The following is a 17,591-nucleotide window of genomic DNA, read 5'->3' as shown; positions in this document are numbered from 1 at the left end:
GTAGTAATAATACTAATAATAAACCCTTCTTTCTCCCCTCTTTAGTTTATCATATTAACATTTTGAACAAAAAACAGAAACCCGGAAAAGATTATTTTATGTTTTATGTAGTAATCCGGCCATTATTACATATGTGGCGAGTCAAGACGGTTTACATGTATGAAACAACCCAGCCTGTACTGAGCAGCTTTAATATTGAACACTGAAAAACAGAATCATCATACTTGTGTTTGCTGCACACAGATTCATACCACAACAAGTAATCATTCATAGAACAGAAACAAAACAAAAAAACAACAGCTAACTCAGTGTACATGAAAACATACAGTGTTTCCTACATAATTAAATTGTTTGACATATTGAGCTTTAGAGCACATCTGACAGTAAAAAAGGAACTTCTCACATCAAACTTGCTATGTAAAGACACAAGTCAGCACCATTGTAAATTCATTGTTTGTTCGTTTTTATTTCTTGACTTTTTTCTCTCTTTGATCAGTGATTTTAAATAATCTGAACAAATACTCTCAGTGATCTACACTTTGCATGTATACCATATAAAGTCTCAGACATAGGGATCATTACAATAATACAAAAAAGGCACAATATTTACAGTCCAGGCAAACCTCCTAAAGTAATTCGTAAGGGAAAGAAACATATTAGTGTTCCAGGTTGTCACAGTTTAGATTTATACGAAGGCTCAGCCTCTCATTGAAATGTGTAAGTAAGTGCCTATCTGGCAAGTCTTTGTCCGATGTGGCTCTGCTGTTCATCACTAAATTAAAAGTGTCTTTATGGCTTCTTTTCACCACACAAGATGAACTTGAAGCTACACCTCCCTCTGTCCTGTCCTCCTTGTGCATCCTCTCCTTTGTCTTCAGGGAGTAAGTGTTGCTCACTGTCCATTATTTGCCCCTTTTCCTCGTCTTAACCAGTCTCTCCAGGGGGTTTGTGTTTTGCCCTGATTAGCGTCTGAACTCCAGGCGTTGGTTGTCCGGCTGGGCCTGCGGAAGAAGGACATGCCATTGGAGGTGGACTTCTTCTGAGGAAGCTCCAACTGGTGCTGGGACTTAAGCTGCTGGTTGATGATGATCTGGATGTCGTCCTGAAGGAAAGATGGACAGAAAGAGGAAATTAGCAGGAAGTCTGGACAGCGGGGACTCAACACTGTCAGCACTGCTCTCATATCATTCAAACTCAGTATATAGTACATCAATCTGACAGTATTAGATTTAAACACTGCTTCATTATGAAAGGGATAGTTAAAACCAAATAAAAAAAACACATTTCTTTTTTTTGACCAGTCTACTCTAGACTGTTTTGGTTTGGGTTGCAAATATTGTCTTAAATATGTCTGCTTTCTCTCAAAGATCATGGAACTGTATAGCACTTGGTTATTGGTGCTATCAGTAGCTAAACATTGAATTAAGAAGACTCAACACATCTTTTGCCTATATGAGTGTACTGATTCAGGATTTGTTTTTCCTAATGATAGACACATAACTTTCTCTGTCCCTACCGTAGATCATTCATCATTGTGATTGCTTGTAAATATTCCTATAAATGTGTGTATTATTAACAGCTATGAAATAAGAGATTGTATTTGTGGACTAGTTGATGCCAGTCTGTCACTACACATTAAAATATTGGTATGTGAAAAACTCTGTTCATGTTTTATTTGTGATTTATATTTATAAGGGAATATTTTTGAATGACTTATTTCGTTATTATTGAGGATCATTTTACACTTCTGCTGATAAACATGGATCCTCCCAATTATAATCTGGTTTATCGTCCCCAAAACGTGGATGGCAGGCTCTACAGCAGATGGCTGTGGTTGGCATAGTGACTCAGCAGCAGGAGGAGACGCTGACAGAAACACCTGCCGCTCATTTTCCTCCAAACTGACCGAGCTGAGAGAGAAACAGCTGCGTCTTTCACTGACCTCCCACTGAGGACATCATGCGTCTGCTGTATACAACATAACGTATGATTTCGATCTCAAAGGTGTTAATTTAATGTACTCATATTCATATTTATGCTTTTCATAAGCAAAAGGTTTCTCTGACAGATCTGACAGGCAGTTGGTGAGAAAAAAAAGGGCTGAGAAGGAGATGGTTTAATATTCTTTTGGGGACAGTAGACTGAATGGCATGGACAAGAGAGTTTGAAAGACAGAAAGGGATCTCACCTGCCAGGCCTCCAGCTCCTGCGACAGCTCCAGTTTACGTTGGATGGCCTCTAATAACTGGTTGTTCAGAGACATCATGTCATTTTTACTTCTGATCAACTCTGCCTCCATCAGGTTTTTCCTACAAAGAAAATTAAGAAACCCCTTCAGTCACATCACTGTCAGCTACAATAATCAATTCAAGAGCAGCTTTCTAAAGGAAAACTTTGAATGATGTCTTTATTTTTGTTTTAAAACATACATTTGCCGGACAGAAATTCATTGATTTGTTCTTATTGTTCAAACCAAACATTGCAGAATTATAATAGCAAGTATGATAGCTGCATATATTGGATTTTTTATTATTTTCATTGAGAATATTCAGGGAGAAAATGTTTTACCTGGCTATGGCTTCATCTCGGTCTTTGATGGCCTGATGGACAAATTCAGTCTGCTCCTGCCCGCTCTGCAGCCTCTGCCTCAGCTCAGAGTTCTCCTGCTGCAGCTGGACGTTCTGCAGGAGGGAGAAATTAGCAGTGTTAGGACCACAGTGAGAAATTCAGAGCATTTATCAAAGTGTTTTTCTGCATATAACACAATTAAGGAATTTTTGTTGCACTAAAATGTAATTTTATTTTATAAATGTTAATCTTTTGATGGCTTTGGAGCTCACACATAGCCAATTTGGATCTCCTAATGTGATAACAAATTAAGTTTAAAGGTGGTGTTTAACAGCATTATAACAGCTTGGAGTGTTTTGAAAAAGAAGATTGTTGCACTCAGGTGACAATGACACAAAAAATAAACCAAAGCACGCTAATGGAATTTGTTAACACCCTTGTTTTAGGGCTAACAAAAAACTAAGGAGAGGAGATTAAAACTGGAATATTGAAGTCGCTCCGTTAAATCCGCTCCAGAATAGTCACTGTATTTGTCTGTGGAACCAGGATGGATTACAGTGACAGCAGTAAGGTCAGTTTTACTAATGCACAACCGAATCCTAATATAATGAGCTGCTGTGTGTGCTGCTCCTCCCTGACAGACGTGTTCGTTCATCACAGTTACCTGATCTCTCAGCTCCTCCGCTGCGCTCGGATTCCCACACTGATCGCCCGTCCTCACGACAAAAGCTTGATTCAGCTCCTGGGACACAGACATTAACAAAGAGATCAGGTATCGTCCGTGCACTTCACAGAGATTTATACCAAAAAGGAGCTTCTGTAGAGTTGGCCTATTTGAATGTGCTCCGAAGGAGGAAGGGGATGGGCAGGGATATTTAGTTTCAGAGGTAAATGCCTGAGGTCTGAACACCATTAAACACAACTGGACAATTGTATATGCTTGCTTGTGGCAAATAGAGGCTTAGCAAAGCACATGAGATATCAATTGCAACAATTCATTGGCATCTATTGCTTTAACAAGGACACACAAGTTCCTCAGCCTGGTTCAGTGTGAGGACACCATGCTGCCTCTAACAGCCACTAGGGGGTAGATAGGCTGATAGTGAATTCACTGATGAATGTGGTATTTGAGAGGACTTTTCTCAATGGTTAATTCTATAGTTCAATCTATTTGTAATCAGTCTAACTGGGATGAGGATACAGTTCATAAGAGGGACCACAAGAATAAGAAATATTTACAAGAATACAAACAATGTAACACAATAACGTAATAAAGGATTACAAAATTATGAAAAATATAAAATTATAAAGATATGAAATCACAAATGTACTTTTAGGGCTTATACAACATATACACACAAAGTGAAAACAGGGGGGGGAGGTTAAGCATTTTAAGTTTAGTTGTCCTTTTATGGATTATGAAAAAACATACACTTAATATGTCCTAAGATTGTCTCTCAACAATAGTGAACATATTTGAATAATCTATATTTAAAAAGCAAGAAAAAGGCTGCTCTCAATAAATACACACCTGTGTTGTTTGGCTTTATCTATCTAGCAGACCTTTTCATCAACCTCAGAACCAACAAAAACACTACAGACTTTTGAGCTCTATGTATGCACATACTCTACATATGTATTGAATACTGATTTATAAGTCAAATATTTAGAATACAATAAGCCACAGTGTTAAATCCAGTCCTCCTTTGATTTAAATCAAAAAGGTCAGCCTTTTGTTTTGCATTTCCTCTCCTGCTCCGCATGCTCATTCAGTCTCTCACCTGTGTGCTGGATGCCTGTGTGAGGGTTTGGGCCGCTCCCTTCAGCTGGAGCAGCATGGCCTTCAGATCCTCCTGCTGACCCACGACCTCTGACCCCCCCGAGCTGTTCAGGTGCTGGGTCAGTGGGAGCAGTAACTGAAGGATGGACCCCATTTCTTGCGTTATCTAAGTTAAACAAGAGGAAACATGTTGATTTATGCAAGTTATGACTTTAAAGAGTGAACTTTACTTTCTGTTTTGGGGTTGCTTGAAGAGTTAATTTACTCTTATAAACACAAACACATGTTTCACTGTTTATTTTTATGTTTGTCTGTTTTTTTACCTACCTAGGGACATCAAATGTCCATTTTTGCTAACTCAGGCATATTTAAACCTTGTATTTTTAAACTGATGTTTATTCCTATCCCTATCAAATAAATTGATACAGTCAATAAAAACAGTTGTTATAGTTATGAGGCTGCTGCTGTGTATGGCCTCCATTAAAATAGTTAAAAATAGTTCTTTTTTTCTTTCCCCCTTTCCTTTCAGCGTGACACACATCGGTTTAGTGACATCAAGTATTTACACACTGGGAGGTGCAAGCATTACCTCATCTCTTTCTTGAGTCAAGTATATCACATGGTGATACTGTCCTCATTAAATGTCATCTTGAGGTTTCACCCCTTCCGCTTTCATACAGCAAAATGATGATACATTTACAGACACAGGGGTTAACGTGCACTGAGCTGTTAAACAAGGAAACTCTCCTACACTGTGGCTATGACAAACAGGAAGTGTAGAGAATGACTCATGAGTGCAGTTAAACGTCAGATTGTACTTCTGGAAACAAATGTGGAAACACAGCGGGGCAGAAAGACAGTTTTTCAGTTCCCACCAAGACATAATCAAAGCAACAAGTCTTATCTAATCTTTTGTAGTGTCTTCACTTTAATAAATGACAATGTCCCACCTCCTGTCTGTCCTTGCATCAAACACAAGTCACACTGTCCTTTAAAAACTAGCACAAAATGTCCTGTCAGCATGTCATCTCTATGCCATGACATGTATACATGTTTCTTTAAAAATTCCACTTTCTCCTTTAGGTTTTTCTGGTGCCATTATGCTGTTATGTCACTTTGCAGGAAATACTTTGTTTAATATTCGTGTTTCCAGTCATCACAGGAAAACAATTTCCCCTCAAAACAGTCATGAATCATTGTGGGCAGGACTACAAAGGCATGAGAACAAAACTAACTCTTGCCAACCACATTATGGAGACAATGTCGGTTCAGTCCCAAACTAAACTCTTCTGCTGTTTCTGTCAGTCACAGTCTCCACCTCTTAGACAAGAATGTTGTGCTATTCAGAGTATTTCCTACATCTGGGCAAAGATCTACTTTCATTTCCCATAGTTATTCTGCAGCAGTGATGGTTTTGTGTTTTAAGAAGAATTCAAAACTGTATCCAGTCGCTTACTGCTAAGAATGATTGATATGGATGAACAGATACATTCTTCATCACCTTTGTTATAACTCGTACGTAGTACATTTCCTAGAAAATAGACTGAGAAATATGTCAGCCAGTGCAACAGTGTGGCTGAGTGCCGCTGTATTAGATATAAAGATGAGCTATGGGTCAATTCTGTAGTAGGAACGATTGTTGGTTTTGGATTTTCTTTTTTTTTTTTTATGGGATTTCTTGACTATAAGAAATATAAAGATTTCTCATATAAAGCATAGGTTTTTTTCTCTGTTTAATTTCGCTGACCAGATGTTTTCAACCAAATATTTCTCCTTGTCTTGCCTGATGGTTTAAACACTGTAGTTTGACTTCAATCTGCTTCAGTACCTCTTCTCTGCTGACTCCCAGCGCGGCCGTCTCTAGGCTGCTCTCCAGCTCGGACAGCAGGGAGGTTTCTCCGTGGCTCCTGCCTTCCTGCAGGGACACCTCCTCCTGCAGCTCCTCCACCTGGGCCTGCAGCTGCTGTGAGCGACCCTGCGCCGCCTCCACCTCCTGCCACGCCTCGGAGAGCTACAACACAAGAAGGTGCATACACATACTGTAAACATAGAGACAAAACAACAGGCACAATAGTGAATTTTAGGTAAGCACCCAACAACCAATGAGGGAAAGAAATGCCATCCTTAGGTTATATTCATGATAAACAGATATAAGGATATAAGGACACAAAAGTGTTTTTACCCAAGGCCATGTGTGCTTTTTAAAAAGCCACCATTAAAATAGTTTCTGCTACTGTTCAGTGCCACATAAATCCAGACCTGCCAGATTCCAGCCTGCAGTCTCACATGAAACTAAACCAACATGTGAGGAATCCAGAATTGCGAGGGAAAGAGACAATGACGGGGATGAGGTGATTGTTTAGCAATGCTCTCCACCATCCTGCCGAAACCCAGGCTGCCAGGCAGGGAGCAGAAAATCCCTTTGTTATCGAATGCTCTTTCATTCATACAGCGACCGCACTGAGCTGCTTTGTGTCGCCCCGGCTGTGTGTGTTTGTTTATGTACCTGCTGGCTGTGCTGCTGTTTGAGTTGGTCGTGCAGAGCCAGGCGTGTTTGTAAAGAGGCCAAACTCGCCCTCAGATCTGCGTTTTCTTGACACACACTCTCTATTCGCTCCTCCAGCACCTGCTCCTTCTGGGTGAGACGCAGCACCTGAAAGCACAAAAACAAAGATCTTAAATATGATAAAAAAGTTACCACATATCTGCCAGGAAAACTCTCACAAACTCCTACTATGCTGTTGAATCACTTTATATCAACAAACCAATGTTGAAATATGTGATTTTCTTCTTTTTAAAAAGGTGCCAAAAATCTCTGAATTTGTTTTCCCTGGAGAAACAAAAGGGAGCTGCTTTCCATCGTTTACCGTGAGAATGTCACTTTCTTTCTCTATTTTGGAAACAAGGAGCCAAAAGTGTTGTTGTGTGGTTGCATTAAACATCAGTGCCATTCATTGTTTACTGTAGACAGGTATTTTCTAACAATATGTTTATCCAAACAAGAATGTGGATTTGCAATTGCAGGTTTCTGAGGGTGGTTATTTGTCATTTAAGAGTAAGCTTAAAGGTGGGGTAGGTAATTTTGGAGAAACCAGCTCGAATGCGCTAGAATTTGAAAATACACAGCCGGAACAAATCTGCCACTTCCTTATAGAGCCCCTCCTCCAACACACACGAATGCGGACATGACCAATGAGGGCACGAGATAAGTTTGTGCACAGATGGAAGGCTGACAGGCAGGTAGGCCATCCAGTTATTTTAGCCGGGCCGGCTAAAATGATTGGTCCTACTTTTTACAGCACTACGGCTTCCACAGATGACATTTGTTTATGGATTTTTTGTCAAAGCACTTAAGATATTCATTGCTATCGGGATATTAAGAGCATTCCATGGAATATAACAAAAAGTGTATCTCGAGCCGGTTTCTCAAACGTACCTACCCCACCTTTAAGTGTGAGAATGGATATTATCTCTTTTGAATCTCTTTATATTAATATTATTATGTTCTTCATGTAATGGAAAAGTTGATTTCAAAACTTAAATCACAACACTCAAATTAAATGCAACACGGTAAAGCAAAAAGAACCAGCAGCTGGCAACACAATCACCACTTTTGACAGGAAATAGAATATGAGAACACACAGACTTGCTGGTGCAGTTTGTTCTGGTCGTCGTGTCTGTGTGAGAACACGATGTACACAGCACTGAAAAAAAAAATGTTAGCTGACCATCCTTTTTTAAATTCAGGATTTAGCTTTGTAGTGGTTGCAGCATTTAGTGGTACATATTTATTGTTCATATAAGTTACCTGCTCCCTCATGGCACTGATCAGCTCCTCGTCCTGCGGCCTGTTGTTGCTTCCTTTTTGTTGGAGCTCCTGTTTCAGAGCTTGCAGCTCGCCGGACATGGCTCTCTCCACCGCCATCGCCTAGAGAACAAATACATGGAGCACATGAGAATCAAAAAAAGGTCAAAAACATGTGGCTTTTGAATTCTCAGAACAGCCTTCCTTCTGAATTGCGTTTACCTTTAGGAGGGATCAAAACTTTTTTAGCAAAGCTTGCCTGAGGGATGAGCTTTAAGAGACTTGAGGACACAATCTTGAATCTTAAAATAACCACATATATAGCATAGTTCTAAATCCTGTAATCTAGACCCAGAGGAGAAGGAGCACAATATGATACCTGACAGAAAGGTGGGGATTAGGTGAAATTGAACATGTGTTGGGTATGTTTTTTGCTGCTGGCCATGCACACCAAGAAAATTAGAGCTTGTCTTCTTTACTGCCTTTGTAAGAACTGCTGATGGTTACAATATTCCCAGCATGGGAACCCAGTGACCCCCAGAGATGTTTGAAGATACAATCAAAAGGGGTCACAAGATGATTAAAGGGTAAAGAAAGATAAAATGTTTCTTTTTTTTTAAATAAATTGTCTCTTTTCTTTTTATATTTTAACTTTTTCAAACGTCTAAAACTCCTTAAGATAAAACTATTTGAAAATGATCTTTTGTTTTGTTGAACAACTCATAACTGAAACTGAACCTAAGATCATGACCTGTGATGAAGGGTAATGTGTACATATTGGCTTTAAAAAAAAAAAAAGGCGCCATGTGGAGTTTCTGGTCACTCTTAACACTATGGAGCAATGTTATGTTTGTATTCACAAGTGAGAAGGCGCAGCAAAGGGATGTACAATCCTAAAACATGTCACAAGCCAAAAAGACTGGAAACTACAAAACAAAAACACAACCTGACTGCTGTGAGCACTCAGCCTGAGCCAGAGTACACAATGATTAGCCAGTCACCGCCAAACCATATGTCATATTAAGATTTAAATAATGATTTATTTCTTGGTGACATTGTTCTACTTGTTTATCAGGAAATCAGCTACTTCCTCAACACATAGCTCTCAGACACAAATTTAGAAACATAAAAAAAAAAGTAAAAAAACTGGGATCTTGACGGATCTGAAGCCCCGGTGAACACCCACCCCCCTCGCTCAGTTCCCCTTACTCAGCAGTGTGGCGGGCCCCTGTCAGGCCCTATCATTGCCACATAATACAAGATGAAAGGCCGGCCCCCGCAGCAGATGGAACAGAGGGCATCTTGGTCTCGGCTGTGACATCTCCATGCCACATTAGACAAAAGTGTGGCGGAGGGCAAACTTTGACTTCATTAGGGTGAAGTGGAGTGGGGTGGGGGGGCAGCTTGTGTGTACGTGTTTGCAACAGTGTACGGAGGAAGTGAGGCAGGCGTGAGGGCTAAAATTAGCGGGAAGACAAGAGTAAATCTGGCGCTGATGAAGAAAAACAAAACATTGCATGCAGACACACTTTGAGTAGGAGGAGGATAAAAGAGAGGGGGGGGGGCTTGATGAACATTTGTGTCCATGAGTGAGTCGTCATTACTGCTGCCTCATCTCGTCAACACGGGCCCCTTCTCCACAATAGAGGCAGCGACCCACTGAGAATCACCAAAACAGGAGTGGAAGGAGGACGCTCCATTTGGTAGAGACACAGAGATGACATCCCCTCACACGGCCCCCCGAGCCTCCAGCCATCCAAACGCTGAGGTACCCAACAGCTGACGACCCAAGCTACAGACGAGGGCCTCAGGGAGCATACAGAAAAGATAGCTCTCCCCTGGGATGATGGGATGTTTGGGTATGAGGGGCAACATCAAAGGAGCAAATGAAAGATTTATATCTCTCCCCAATGTATATTGTCTTTCCCTTTTTGTCTGTGGGCTGCGTGATGCTTGTGGAGGGGGCAGAGGTCACGGGGGCTCGCCTAAATTCAAGCATCTCTTTTTACAATAACGGAAATCTCACAGCATGGGATTTGTCACAGTCGTCCAATAACTCACTGGGATCCACTGTGAGCCAGGGGAGGTGATGCAAGGTCATGAGGTCATGTAACACTAGGTGGAAAGGTAATGTGTTTACCACATAAAGACTAAATCGCCACCTGTTTCCTTTACACCCAGTTTCCCTAGAGAAACGCAGTAGACCAAATGTTTGACCTGCAACTGAAAATATATTTATAATCAAATGATCTGCCAATTCTCTTTTCAATAATCAATGAATAATATGGACTCAATAAGTAGTATAGATGCTTAATTTAGTCAATATTTTAAAGGATTCAACATTTATTTATTAGGCAAATGAACTATTCCCAGCTTCTTGAATGGCAATACTTTATTAACTTTACACAGGTTCAAACCAATGTCCTGAACCTCCCTAAGGATATGTTATTGAATTCTTTGCCCGGGAAATGTTGTAAGTAAATACTATTATCAATTCCAGTTTATCATTGAATAACCATACTCCCTTTCCAGTATGGCATTTCATATCCAGCCAATTTGTTGATATCCCAGTTTCGGTGGAAAATGTTCTTGCACAAGAGTCCAATTCAAGCAGAAAAATACCTTAATCTCCCTTTTCTTCCAATCCAAGTAAATAATGTCGTAATTTACTAGCTCCCCAGAATCAGATGTTACACATTTCCTTGTTAAACATTCACTGAATCACGTGATAAATTGAATTGGCATGAATCAGAAACAAGACAAACTCATTAAAGCTTGCCTTAATGTTCTCACATTGTGTGTCTGTTACAGTAACTATAGCTAATGTTATCTGAAATAAAAACACCCTGACATCAGTCAACACTCTCATATTTTAACACCTACTTTGCTCTGCTCTGTCTAAACAGTTAGCACTGACCCATGTGACAATCTGGCACACGTCAACATTGTTTTTAGCAGCTGCTTCCTCCAATGCACTAGAATGAAAAGTCACGGTAAACCGTTCCTCTCACATCAGAGCTTTGCTGGTAAACATCAGCATTTCTTTATCGCTCAGGTTTCCTTGGTGCCATTTACAGACAGACCACCTCCTCCAGATTCCTGTCATGCTCTGGTTACACTCTCACAGTTAGGATATAGTGTTTCAAGCTCTCTGAAACCTACTACAGTTTCATCATGTGTAGACTCACAATCCATAACAGAAATACTGCAGACGGAAATGATGTAAATTGTATAATTGAACAAATATTTACAGGTTCTAACATTTTCTTCTCGCCCCAAATGTGAATATTTACTATCATTGATGAATAATATGAGTTTTCTATTTGAAGTCGTATAAAAAAAAAAAAGACATTTGAAGACTTCATGTGGGCATTTAAAATATACTCTCCTCCACCATATCATAAAGACAACGATCAATCAATATTAACCCTAATCTGCAATCCAATCAGGACATACTGTACATAATACATGTCCATGTTCCAGTGGTTACTTTGGGAACACCTGTAAACACCCATACACACAGATATACAGACACAACTCACCGCGGCAGAAGCAACAGCTCTTTCCACCACGTCCGGTGAAAACACGTCAGACATGGAGCTTCTTTACTCTCTTTCGTTCTTTAAAACATTCACTCTTTCCTCTTACTGTTTACAACCACACAGAGTCCAGAGTTGCCCATGTCTGATGCCAAATAAAACATTTTTTCTCCACTTCCTTCTCCCCGAACAGAACAGAGATAGCACCTTTTATCTAAATTGACTTTTTCCTGAACTTCTAGGGAGTCTCTTTTCCACAGTAAGTGCTTCAGACAGGGGCAAGACATTCATTATTCTTATTATGTGGACCTTGACTCATGGGAGGGTGGTTCACTGTTGTTTGGATTCATTTTTTACTTTTGCCAGCTCAGGTCTGCTGTTCATTTTTAAACGACACTAAGAACCACTCTACTAGTAGTGCGTAACGCAGCACGTCACGACTGTAATGTTTAGTGAAGCGTTCTCAGGCTGGAAAAACACTGAAGGTTGTCCAGCTGTGTGATCCAATCAGTTCCTCCATGTTCATTGATAAGAGGCAGTAAAATATGTCACCAGTTTGATTCTCCTCAAATTGTCTCCTAAGGATTCTACACTGAAGATCATTAATGTTTGACTTGAAGACGTATGAGCTGATAATGATTTGAATCAGCTGTATGTAGCCAAGTCTTTTTTCCATTACGTAATATAGGTACCCAAAGACGTTAGTAATAGATGACTTCATGTTATAATAACTGGATCAAGTTAAATAGATTATAATGTTCTCATGTAAGGCTGCAACTAATGATTCTTTTCATAATCTGCACATTTTTCTCCCGATCAATCAATTATTATATAAGAAGATAGTGATTCATGCCTTTCACTAGGTAGAGTCTTAAGGTGGCGTTTTGTTCAATCAACAGTCCAAAACACAGAGATAAGCAGATGTATTGTGTTTGCCATGATATAAGGAAAGCAGAACAAATTCACAATCACGATTCTTGAAAGAGGTTGTTTGACCTTTTTCCTCCAGAAGTGATTTAAGATTAACAATCATTATTTTTCAGGACTTTTTTAGTCTGTCCTCCCTCTGTCCTAGATATAATTTTTATTTTTATTTAACCTTTATTTAACCAGATAAAAGCATTGAGATAAAATCTCATTTTCAATGCTGACCTGGCCAAGAAGGCAGCAACGTTACACATAACACAAACATATAAAATACAGAGAACATAACTAAGAAAACAAAAGACGAAAAAGCAGTCACTACATTGTGCACATTAGGACAGTAAGAAAGGTACACTACTTATTACTGCAAGAGCAGCTGGTGGTGAGGACTTCAGACAACTTCAATTTAAAACATGCTATTGAGACAAGTGCCCTCAGTTTATGGTTTGATTGAAGGTCATTCCAAGACCAAGGACCATAAAAATATAAATCTAAATCATGGCATTAACTTTCACTCCCCTTGTTGTTTACATATCGCTTCCCTTCTAATACACAGATCAGATAATTTGCCTTAAGCCAACAACTTTGTTAAGTAACTACTGACGGACCAACAACGTCTGGCCCTCCCGCCCAGATGAAGAAGTTCCTTCTTATCACAGTAAGCACTGCTCAGTGTGTGAACAGTTTGAGAGTTTGGCCTTGCTTTAGAGCAGATTAGACTCAGACTGATACCTGAGCAGTTTGCAGAGAACATTATGTTTCAGTGCGAGGATAAAGTGACAGCTCCTCTTATCTGGTTTGACCCCGAAGGTCGGCAGCTTCTGATCCACAGCTCAGTGTTTGTTTCTCAGAGGCTCGGGTACCTGCAGCAGCCAGGTACTTTGAACCAAAATCTATAGATATATATTCTTCAGTCAGTGTTGAACTAAGTACATTTACTCAAGTATTGTAGTAAAGAGGTACTTGTACTTTGCTTGAGTATTTTATTTTCATAGCATTTTATACTTCCACTAAAATTCAAAGGAAGATATTGTGCTTTTCACCTGAATACAGTTTTCTTACAGATTTAGTTACTTTTACAAATCAAGAATTTCTCATAAAGATTCATGTTTATGAAATATGATTAAATGTTTTGTTATGACTAAAACTTGCAAATTGTTTATACAAGAAGAGTTACTTGATTAATCCACTAGCCGATTGAGGGATAATTATTTCTAATCTATAAACATATATTCTAGTTTATTCCCAATAATTGTTTTTTTGTGGGTTTTTTGTAATTTATTTTTCTGATTTGGTACTTTTCCATTTAATACTTTAATTACGTTAAGCTGATTATACTTACTTACTTTTATTTAAGTAACATTTTGAATGCCTGACTGTAACAGTGGAACTCAATTCTCCTTTAACCACTGTCTACAGTTCAGACAGGATAACACACATTACACACACAAACACACTCTCTTGGGACTCACAGTGTTGAGCTGATCTCTGAGTCTCTGTGTGTGCTCGCTGTGCTCCAGCTCGGCTCGGCTCTTGTCCCTCTCGGCCTCGCTGAGGGTCCGGGTCAGCTGCTCCACCTGGCCGCTCAGCTCCCTCACATCCCTCTCCAGCTCGCCCACCTGGCTCTCCCACTGGGACTGGCAGCCCTCCAGCTTCTGCCGCAGCTCATGCCTGCCCTGCTCCAGCGCCTACACAACACAGATTCAGAGTGACGGTTAACTCAACATAGGCAGTTTATACTTTGCATAGGTCTGAAATTATAATGCTTCTAAATGTGCCTTGTCAGCAACAGGATATCATAATAACAAAGTTTTGTTTTGAAAAGGAATCTGAGGGACAGAATGTGCCAGCAGGCCTCATTTAGAGCTTTGAAGGATCATCAAAATGAATTATTGCTGGATATTTGTATTAATAAAAAAAAATTATCTATTGCACTGAAATGTACAGCATTTAATTCATGTGCTACAGAAACATCAGTCAAATCTGTTTTCATATATTTCATTATAGATAAAACTATCATTCATCTTCTAGGCAGATACCTTCTTGCCACATCTTTATTGCATTGTGTAAACAGTACGGATTTAAGTCCGAGTAATCGCTGATAAGAGTTGGGTTTAAACATCTGAAGGGCCAATCAGCATTCACCATGAGAAAAACAATCAGGCCATTATTTAGTCTGTCGTAAAGCTCAGGTGTGTGATGCTGTGCAGTAGGCAACACCTTAACAACAAATATAAACACAATTAAAAATCTGCAAATAGCTGTCTCTTACTTCAATACTGTTAGATGTTGTCCTAAAGACATTTATTGAATTTGGAGAATCATCTGATCTCTTTCAGGAGTGTTCTGATGCTCCCAGTAAATATGTGGGTCCTGCTGCAGTTTGCTTGTAATAGATGCACGAGTTAACTTCTGATGTTTTATAAAACGTTTGAGTCAAGTCAGGTTTGGTTCCTCTGCAGCAGGTTGCCAATTTATTTCACAACCTGTAAAAATAGCTTGCTGAGAAACATTTCTGTAAAGATACTGTTGTAGTCAGTGAAAAAACACAAAATAAAATAGTAGTTTTTATTCCTTTTGTATGGAAATGATAGCTTTATTCAAAGTAGTATCCTATGGATCATATAATGTATTGGTGTTGAGATTAACAATGGATTTTGGAATATATAATGAATGTTGTAAAGTCTGCTGTAGATGATACTGAACGGTGTCTATTGTTTCTCAAAAGTGTATTTTTCTCCATGTATTTGTCATATGTTGCTGTTTATTATCACAATTGAGTATTTAAAGTTGTCATTTGGACATCTAATACAAAAGAAACTGCCAGCTGTATGTATTTTTCAAACATGCATCATATGTTTCTTTAAGAAAAAATAATACAAATTGGATTATACTCAGATATGTTGTAGGCCTATTGTTTTCTTAAACTTGATTCATTTTGTTACTAAAGTGGCTCTGATACCAGTTATAAAAAACGAAAGCGTTATAATTTGTTAATCCTAAAAACATTTTCATTTTCACCCTCCCACTTCAAGCTTTAGCATCAACCACATCGTCAAATATTTCTTAATACACATATTTGAACACAAAGCATGTATTATATTTAACATGTTAAAGCAGTTTTTGTGAAATAAAGCATACAGTCTTACCTCCAGATTGTCTGCGTATTGTTCATGAAGTTTGTCGCTCCGCTCTTTCAACTCACGGTTTTCCAGAAGCAATGCGTTTCCCAGCTGGGCTGCCAAAATAACCTCTTCCTCCTTTTGTTTCAATGCAGTCACAAGTTCATTGGGGTCTTGATAATCAGTCATTTCCTCCGACTCGTAGTCGAAGAAGAAATCCTCCTCCAGGTCCATTTTTTTGGTCTTGAAGCTCCAATCATCCAGGCGATCCATAATTGCAAAACCGAGGAGTTGACTTAAACAAAACTTTCTAAGTTAAAAGTGTTTTAAAGACACAGAAAGAAGCTAAAATAGAGACGCACAGGTGGGAATAAGTTCTTCCATTACACCTGTGTTTCTGTCTCTGTGTCTGTCTGTGTTTCTGTGAGTGGAGCTGACGGTTTGAGCTCCTCGGTGAGAATTGGTTGCTCCGTCTGTCAGCAGCACATGACATGGTCTCCAGGGGGTGTGGCTTCCTTCCGTCACCTGGGAAACTGTTACCAGCCAGACGCACACCTGTCCTGCCGCTAAAGGCTCAAGGTGTTGCTGGTTTAGTGGAACATTAACACAAAGCTGAGAGACACACTAAGCTTAAAAAATACTACTTAGATATGTTAAGTCAGTGTGAGGAGCACAGAGTAACCTTAAAGCAAAACTGTGTCAATTAAGTCCTGTATTCAAAATGTTAATGAAGTTATTGTAAGCAGGGGTGTTGCTAGGATCTAGTAACATTGGGGGCTTAGATATGATCTCTTATCTCTATAGTAGACCAATCTACTACAAAAACAGAAACATATGGACATAGGTTACTATATAAAAAATTTGCAGATGTAATAGTGTCCTTTCCATGTTAACATTATGTTAAGTGTGGGTGGACTTCATATCCTCTTCTCCTACTCCCCTTAATGTATGATCGGTATGAGAGATGAATATATTCAAAAAATGTTACATATTCTTTATATTGTAAAAAAAAAAGTATTAGTAGGCTACATTAATTAGAACTAGGTCTACTTTACATAGTTTGATCTAGCTTTTAATAATCTAATATCTCAAGACTAATCATACTATACACAAAATCATTTCCATATTGTATGGTAAAATATTGACTGACTTTCAAGATGATTACAACGAGCAATTATTTAAAACTGTACAATCAAAATGTTTTTAAGGGTTATCATTTGTAATATATCCTTCTCAAATGCAAAGGGATGTTTATAATTATAATTATTCATTTAAACTTTACATTTTTTATTTTACAGCACTTTTCAAAACCTGATTAAACTTGTCTGACAAGAAATATTAAGCAGATCATGTTTTAATTTGTATTAGGCCATTTTGGAAATGTTGGCCTAACCGAAAACATGTTTTGTTTTGGATGCCCAGAATATATTATATTTACAAGTATGGTAGTGATAATGACGAAGTGAAATCCCTGTTTCCTTCATCCATCCACCCAACAAGTGCACAACAGGTCCACCATGTGTGGAGGGTCTGCTGCTTCCCTGAGGTCAAAGCTCAGCCCCCGGAGGATTGAATGCAGCAGGGGGGCAGTGTCAGGGGAATAGAGAGACGCAGCATCCTGACGCGTGGCAGAGCTTTTGTTGTTAGGGGCGGCACAGCTTCTGTACATATGGTAGCAGGGGCCAAACAAATGTAGAAGACTCAGTCCTGTCTCCATTGTTCCTGCTCAGTTTAAAGGGGGGTTATGAAGGGGCTTGATGCTGGAAGTGTGGCACATGTGGCCAAGCAGTGCTAGAAAAGAAGAGACACAACCAGACAAAGCTAATGAAGCACGTGCGTTTGTCTGTCTGTCA

At 39.2% G+C, this 17,591-nt stretch overlaps 1 protein-coding gene across 1 annotated transcript; it reads right to left on the bottom strand.

The window, feature by feature from the left end:
* Positions 1–86: 86 nt before the first annotated feature.
* Positions 87–16,196, bottom strand: si:ch211-235m3.5 (BICD family-like cargo adapter 1). The gene is made up of 10 exons (XM_034115303.1): positions 15,766–16,196; positions 14,089–14,304; positions 8,157–8,276; positions 6,855–7,001; positions 6,177–6,359; positions 4,350–4,514; positions 3,233–3,310; positions 2,569–2,681; positions 2,189–2,309; positions 87–1,102 (listed from the first exon to the last, which is right to left on the bottom strand). Exons 1-10 carry the CDS (start codon positions 16,009–16,011, stop codon positions 893–895), a joined length of 1,599 nt encoding a protein of 532 aa, XP_033971194.1. The 5' UTR covers positions 16,012–16,196; the 3' UTR covers positions 87–892.
* Between the last annotated feature and the right edge of the window lie 1,395 nt (positions 16,197–17,591).

This window comes from Trematomus bernacchii, unplaced genomic scaffold, assembly GCF_902827165.1.
Source record: "Trematomus bernacchii unplaced genomic scaffold, fTreBer1.1, whole genome shotgun sequence".
In the NCBI taxonomy this organism is placed as follows: Eukaryota; Metazoa; Chordata; class Actinopteri; order Perciformes; family Nototheniidae; genus Trematomus; species Trematomus bernacchii.
The sequence above is the reverse complement of the archived record's forward strand: the minus strand, read 5'-3'. Positions and strand labels throughout refer to the sequence as shown.